General features: G+C 28.1%; 1 protein-coding gene across 1 annotated transcript; it reads right to left on the bottom strand.

Annotated features, from left to right (window-relative positions):
* Positions 1-339: 339 nt before the first annotated feature.
* On the bottom strand, positions 340-6,575 carry LOC130445742 (uncharacterized). The gene is made up of 5 exons (XM_056781587.1): positions 6,350-6,575; positions 3,913-4,080; positions 3,692-3,859; positions 834-994; positions 340-771 (listed from the first exon to the last, which is right to left on the bottom strand). The coding sequence occupies exons 1-5, from the start codon at positions 6,371-6,373 to the stop codon at positions 399-401; spliced, it is 894 nt and encodes a 297-aa protein (XP_056637565.1). The 5' UTR covers positions 6,374-6,575; the 3' UTR covers positions 340-398.
* Positions 6,576-6,776: the final 201 nt, after the last annotated feature.

Here is a 6,776-nt window from a genome sequence, read left to right as displayed (position 1 = left end):
GAGTCGACCACTGCGTTGCTGATCTCCCCAAATCGTACAGTCTCGTCTAAACTTTGCTACCAAACATGTTACTAATGATAACGAAGGAAAAATCTCGCCCAGATTTGATTCTAGTTCATTCTTCACTACGACACTGGCAGGTCTGTTTTCGAACAACATCGAATTGATGTGTCATCTGTCATATTTGACAGCCTAAGGTCGAAGATAAACGTTTTTCGACGCCTGACGAACCAGTTGATGCGTTCGAAACGCATGATTTGGAGGTACTCCGATAACGCGGGTTAAGTTAGGTTAGGTTAGGTTAGGATATCAATCTTGATGGAAAATAAAACCGATAAATCCATATTTGTATTTATTATCAATAATTTTCGAATTATATACACAATTTGAGGCTAAAACTATTGATGATAAGCTACGTTCAATTGTCCTTCATATTTATTCTTATTGGCGCTATAAATATCGTGCAAATCCCCAACTGTACCTTCCTTTTGAACAATCTTCCCTACGGGATATTCGAAATTATAAAAAAATCCTTTCGGAGGTCCATTTTCCTCCGATTTTTCGTCGTATTGCCCGGAACTATCATAGTTTTGTCGGTACTGATCCACTCGTGCTGGATTCGAATACGAATTTCGATTTTCGCTGTACGCCCCGTCGTAATCGATTCGATTGGGGGTTCCTTGCGAATAACTAGTACCGCTAGATTGGTAATTCCGAGCTGGTTGTTGGTTATGTTGATAAACACCTTGGTACTCGGGTTTAACCGGTTCGCTGTGAAAATATATCAATACTACACCCTGTATATCTATTTTTATACCTTTTATTAAACTCACCTAACTGGTATTTGATTTCTTATGGCTTCCTCGTTCCATCTGGCGAAAAATTTTTCTTTTTCTGATTGTACTTCGGGTGTGTCTTGTACTTGTTTCGATTTCAAAATATCCCCGACGTTGTCTACTTGATGGAAACCGGTACCGTCGTCCCAATATTGAACCTAAATATATTTAAATAAATTAGAAGCTTCGAAATCAATCAAATTTTATTTGGGCTATATTCGATTGCCCCTCGTATTTATCTCTAGCTGTTAATTAAAAAAAATGAATTAGAAGCTTCGAAATCAATCAAATTTTATTTGGGTTATATTCGATTGCCCCTCGTATATATTCCTAGCTGTTAATTAGAAAAAAATGAATTAGAAGCTTCGAAATCAATCAAATTTTATTTGTGTTACATTCGATTGCCCCTCGTATATATTCCTAGCTGTTAATTAGAAAAAAATGAATTAGAAGCTTCGAAATCAATCAAATTTTATTTGTGTTACATTCGATTGCCCCTCGTATATATTCCTAGCTGTTAGTTAGAAAAAAAAATGAATTAGAAGCTTCGAAATCAATCAAATTTTATTTGTGTTACATTCGATTGCCCCTCGTATATATTCCTAGATGTTAATTTAAAAAAAAAATGAATTAGAAGCTTCGAAATCAATCAAATTTTATTTGGGTTATATTCGATTGCCCCTCGTATTTATCTCTAGCTGTTAATTAAAAAAAATGAATTAGAAGCTTCGAAATCAATCAAATTTTATTTGTGTTACATTCGATTGCCCCTCGTATATATTCCTAGATGTTAATTTAAAAAAAAATGAATTAGAAGCTTTGAAATCAATCAAATTTTATTTGTGTTACATTCGATTGCCCCTCGTATATATTCCTAGCTATTAATTAAAAAAAAATGAATTAGAAACTTCGTAATCAATCAAATTTTATTTGTCTTACATTCGATTGCCCCTCGTATATATTCCTAGCTGTTAATCTCAACAAATAAATAAATTAGAAGCTTGAAATCAATCAAATTTTATTTGTGTTACATTCGATTGCCCCTCGTATATATTCCTAGCTATTAATGAAAAAAAATGAATTAGAAACTTCGTAATCAATCAAATTTTATTTGGGTTATATTCGATTGCCCCTCGTATTTATCTCTAGCTGTTAATTAAAAAAAATGAATTAGTAGCTTTGAAATCAATCAAATTTTATTTGTGTTACATTCGATTGCCCCTCGTATATATTCCTAGCTATTAATTAAAAAAAATGAATTAGAAACTTCGTAATCAATCAAATTTTATTTGTCTTACATTCGATTGCCCCTCGTATATATTCCTAGCTGTTAATTAAAAAAAATGAATTAGAAGCTTCGAAATCAATCAAATTTTATTTGTGTTACATTCGATTGCCCCTCGTATATATTCCTAGATGTTAATTTAAAAAAAAAATGAATTAGAAGCTTCGAAATCAATCAAATTTTATTTGTGTTACATTCGATTGCCCCTCGTATATATTCCTAGATGTTAATTTAAAAAAAAAATGAATTAGAAGCTTCGAAATCAATCAAATTTTATTTGGGTTACATTCGATTGCCCCTCGTATATATTCCTAGCTGTTAATCTCAACAAATAAATAAATTAGAAGCTTTGAAATCAATCAAATTTTATTTGTGTTACATTCGATTGCCCCTCGTATATATTCCTAGATGTTAATTTAAAAAAAAAAATGAATTAGAAGCTTCGAAATCAATCAAATTTTATTTGTGTTACATTCGATTGCCCCTCGTATATATTCCTAGATGTTAATTTAAAAAAAAAATGAATTAGAAGCTTCGAAATCAATCAAATTTTATTTGGGTTACATTCGATTGCCCCTCGTATATATTCCTAGCTGTTAATCTCAACAAATAAATAAATTAGAAGCTTTGAAATCAATCAAATTTTATTTGTGTTACATTCGATTGCCCCTCGTATATATTCCTAGATGTTAATTTAAAAAAAAATGAATTAGAAGCTTTGAAATCAATCAAATTTTATTTGTGTTACATTCGATTGCCCCTCGTATATATTCCTAGCTATTAATTAAAAAAAAATGAATTAGAAACTTCGTAATCAATCAAATTTTAATTGTCTTACATTCGATTGCCCCTCGTATATATTCCTAGCTGTTAATCTCAACAAATAAATAAATTAGAAGCTTGAAATCAATCAAATTTTATTTGTGTTACATTCGATTGCCCCTCGTATATATTCCTAGCTATTAATGAAAAAAAATGAATTAGAAACTTCGTAATCAATCAAATTTTATTTGGGTTATATTCGATTGCCCCTCGTATTTATCTCTAGCTGTTAATTAAAAAAAATGAATTAGTAGCTTTGAAATCAATCAAATTTTATTTGTGTTACATTCGATTGCCCCTCGTATATATTCCTAGCTATTAATTAAAAAAAATGAATTAGAAACTTCGTAATCAATCAAATTTTATTTGTCTTACATTCGATTGCCCCTCGTATATATTCCTAGCTGTTAATCTCAACAAATAAATAAATTAGAAGCTTGAAATCAATCAAATTTTATTTGTGTTACATTCGATTGCCCCTCGTATATATTCCTAGAGGTTAATCTCAACAAAATTCACGAAGTGTTATTTCACGTATTATATTTATTAAAACAATTTTAATTAGACGTTGGACGTTGGATGAAAATTTATTCAAATCGAAATACCAATTTTATGAAACATCAACAAGAAATGAGTCAGCCACGTATTTAAACAAGAATTTCGTAAGCGGATACTAAATATTATTTGTTAACTAAATAATCACGTTTCGTATAATTTTCTATATGGATAAAATCAATTCCGAACTCACTTTGATTTCGTCTCCTGTATCGGCCTTATAATTATACGCTCCTGTTAAATCACCTCCTGCTACTTTTTTTTCGGTTTTCGCTATATCGGGTATATTGTAGCCGTATAGGTAACCTCCTAATCCGTCTTGGCCGTGGTATTGTCTGGCTAAATATATGTCTTCGAGCACCTACGAGGGGAATGTGATATCTTCGGTTCGTAAAAATTGTAATGAATACGTACTTGTTGGGGTTGGTTGCCGATGTATCTGACCGCTGGTACATTTGAATCTATTTTCGGGGCGTAATGAAGCGATTGGTCGTGGCTTTCTATCTGTTGTTGGGCTTCTGGTGGGTCTAAGTCGAGTAATCTGACGTCTTCTGATGAGACGACAGTCATCAACAAAGCCAACTGGAAATGTGAATTAAAGTGTAATTAATTTATTGCATGAGTATTTTGTATTATTTATTTTTATACTAATTTGTAAGAAAATTAGAGGGGAATTATACAAAATTCGATGAAAATTCATATAAATATGTGAAAAAATTATATAAAACATTTATTTTTACAAAATTTACAAAGAAAATTTATCCAAAAGTTAATACAAAAAAGTACGAAATTTTTTAGAAAATATTATTTGTTTTTGCAAAATTTTAACGAGATTTGGGCATAATTCATGTAAATATGCGATGAAATTTATAAATAAAATATTTATAAATTCATTTTAAATATGTTTATGAAGAATTTATAAAGAGTTCATACAAAAAATGTAAAGAATTCATAGAAATGTACAAAAAATTGATAAAAAAAATCGAAATCAATTAGAAGTGTTGAAAAATTTATAGAAAAACACGAAATTCATATAAAATGTACAAAATATTCATAAAAAACACGAAATTTATATGAAATGTACAGAAAATTCATCGAAAAACTCGAAATTCATATAAAATGTACAAAAAATTCATAAAAAATCTCGAAATTATTATGAAATGTACAAAAAAATCATCGAAAACCTCGGAATTCATATAAAATGTACAAAAAATTCATAAAAAAACACGAAATTCATATGAAATGTACAGAAAATTCATAGAAAAACTCGAAACTCTTATGAAATGTACAAAAAATTCATTGAAAAACTCGAAATTCATATGAAAAGTACAAAAAATTAACAGAAAAACTCGAAGTTCAGAAGAAATGTAAAAAAAATTTAGAAAAAACTAGAAATTCATATTGAATGTAAAAAAAATTCATAAAAAAACTCGAAATTCGTAAGAAATGTACAAAAAATCATCGAAAAACCCGAAATTCTTATGAAATGTACAAAAAATTCACGAAAAAACTCAAAATTCTTATGAAATGTACAAAAAATTCCAGAAAAAACTCAAAATTCTTATGAAATGTACAAAAAATCAAAGAAAAACTCGAAATTCATATTGAATGTAAAAAAAATTCATAAAAAAACTCGACATTCGTAAGAAATGTACAAAAAATCATCGAAAAACCCGAAATTCATATGAAATGTAAAAAAAATTCATAAAAAAACTCGAAATTCGTAAGAAATGTACAAAAAATCATCGAAAAACCCGAAATTCATATGAAATGTACAAAAAATTCAAAGAAAAACTCGAAATTCGTAAGAATTGTACAAAAATTCATAAAAAAACCCGAAATTCATATGAAATGTACAAAAAATTCATAAAAAATCTCGAAATTCATATTGAATGTAAAAAAAATTCATAAAAAAACTCGAAATTCGTAAGAAATGTACAAAAAATCATCGAAAAACCCGAAATTCATATGAAATGTACAAAAAATTCAAAGAAAAACTCGAAATTCGTAAGAATTGTACAAAAATTCATAAAAAAACCCGAAATTCATATGAAATGTACAAAAAATTCAAAGAAAAACTCGAAATTCATATTGAATGTAAAAAAAATTCATAAAAAAACTCGACATTCGTAAGAAATGTACAAAAAATCATCGAAAAACCCGAAATTCATATGAAATGTACAAAAAATTCATAGAAAAACTCGAAATTCTCATGAAATGTACAAAAAATTCATAGACAAACTCGAAATTCATAAGAAATGTACAAAAATTCATAAAAAAACTCGAAATTCATAAAAAATGTACAAAAAATTCACGAAAAAACTCGAAATTCTTATGAAATGTACAAAAAATTCAAAGAAAAACTCGAAATTCATATTGAATGTAAAAGAATTTATGAAAAAATTCGTTTTCTGTAGTTTTATAATATAAGCACGATAAATTTATATTATTTATAATTATAGGAAATGCATACAAAGTATGTATAAAATATAGAATTCATAGAATTTAAAAAAAGTGTATAAAATTCACGTTAAAGGCAAATCATACAAAATTTGTTCAAAATTTACGCACAATCAGCAATAAATTCATAAAAAATTCGTTATAAATTGATGAAAATATAATAATATTCAAATTCACACAAAATTCATAGAGAATTTATATAAAATATATTAAAAAAATTATATTATGAAGAATTTATATGAAATATTTTCGAAATTTACATTAAAATAGCAAAAAATTCATAACAAATTCCTAATCTAATAGATACGTTAACGTTAAAATAAAAATAATTTGTATAAATAGAATTTAATTAGCTGGCATTGATAAAACGTAATCCTTAATGCGTATTTACCAATAAAATTGATCCTTTCGTCATGTCCTCACTAACAGCACAACTACGTTTCTGTAACCGCGTATATAAAATCCATCACTTTAAAAATCATCTTTATATATATATATATATATGTACAAATAAAAATTAATTTGGAATGGCGACTAACATCGAATCCCCCCTCATAATATCATCAGGACGAACCATATCCTGCATCTTTTCTCGACGAAAGATCATCATTTTTTCCATAAAATTCTGCGTCTGATACAAACATTGCGCAATTTATTTAAAAAAAAATCGGTCATATACGATGTACAAGGACTAAATAATAAGTTTTTGATTATTACTACAACTTAAGCTAGTACAAAAGTCGCCCAAATTCGTAAGTAAGAAGAAAATGTGATTTCCCTAGAAAAAATCGACGATTTGACATCGTTGCCTGGTTATA

The sequence above is a fragment of the Diorhabda sublineata genome, chromosome 1 (genome assembly GCF_026230105.1).
Source record: "Diorhabda sublineata isolate icDioSubl1.1 chromosome 1, icDioSubl1.1, whole genome shotgun sequence".
In the NCBI taxonomy this organism is placed as follows: Eukaryota; Metazoa; Arthropoda; class Insecta; order Coleoptera; family Chrysomelidae; genus Diorhabda; species Diorhabda sublineata.
Note: the sequence above shows the minus strand (reverse complement) of the source record. Positions and strands in the feature narration are given on the sequence as shown.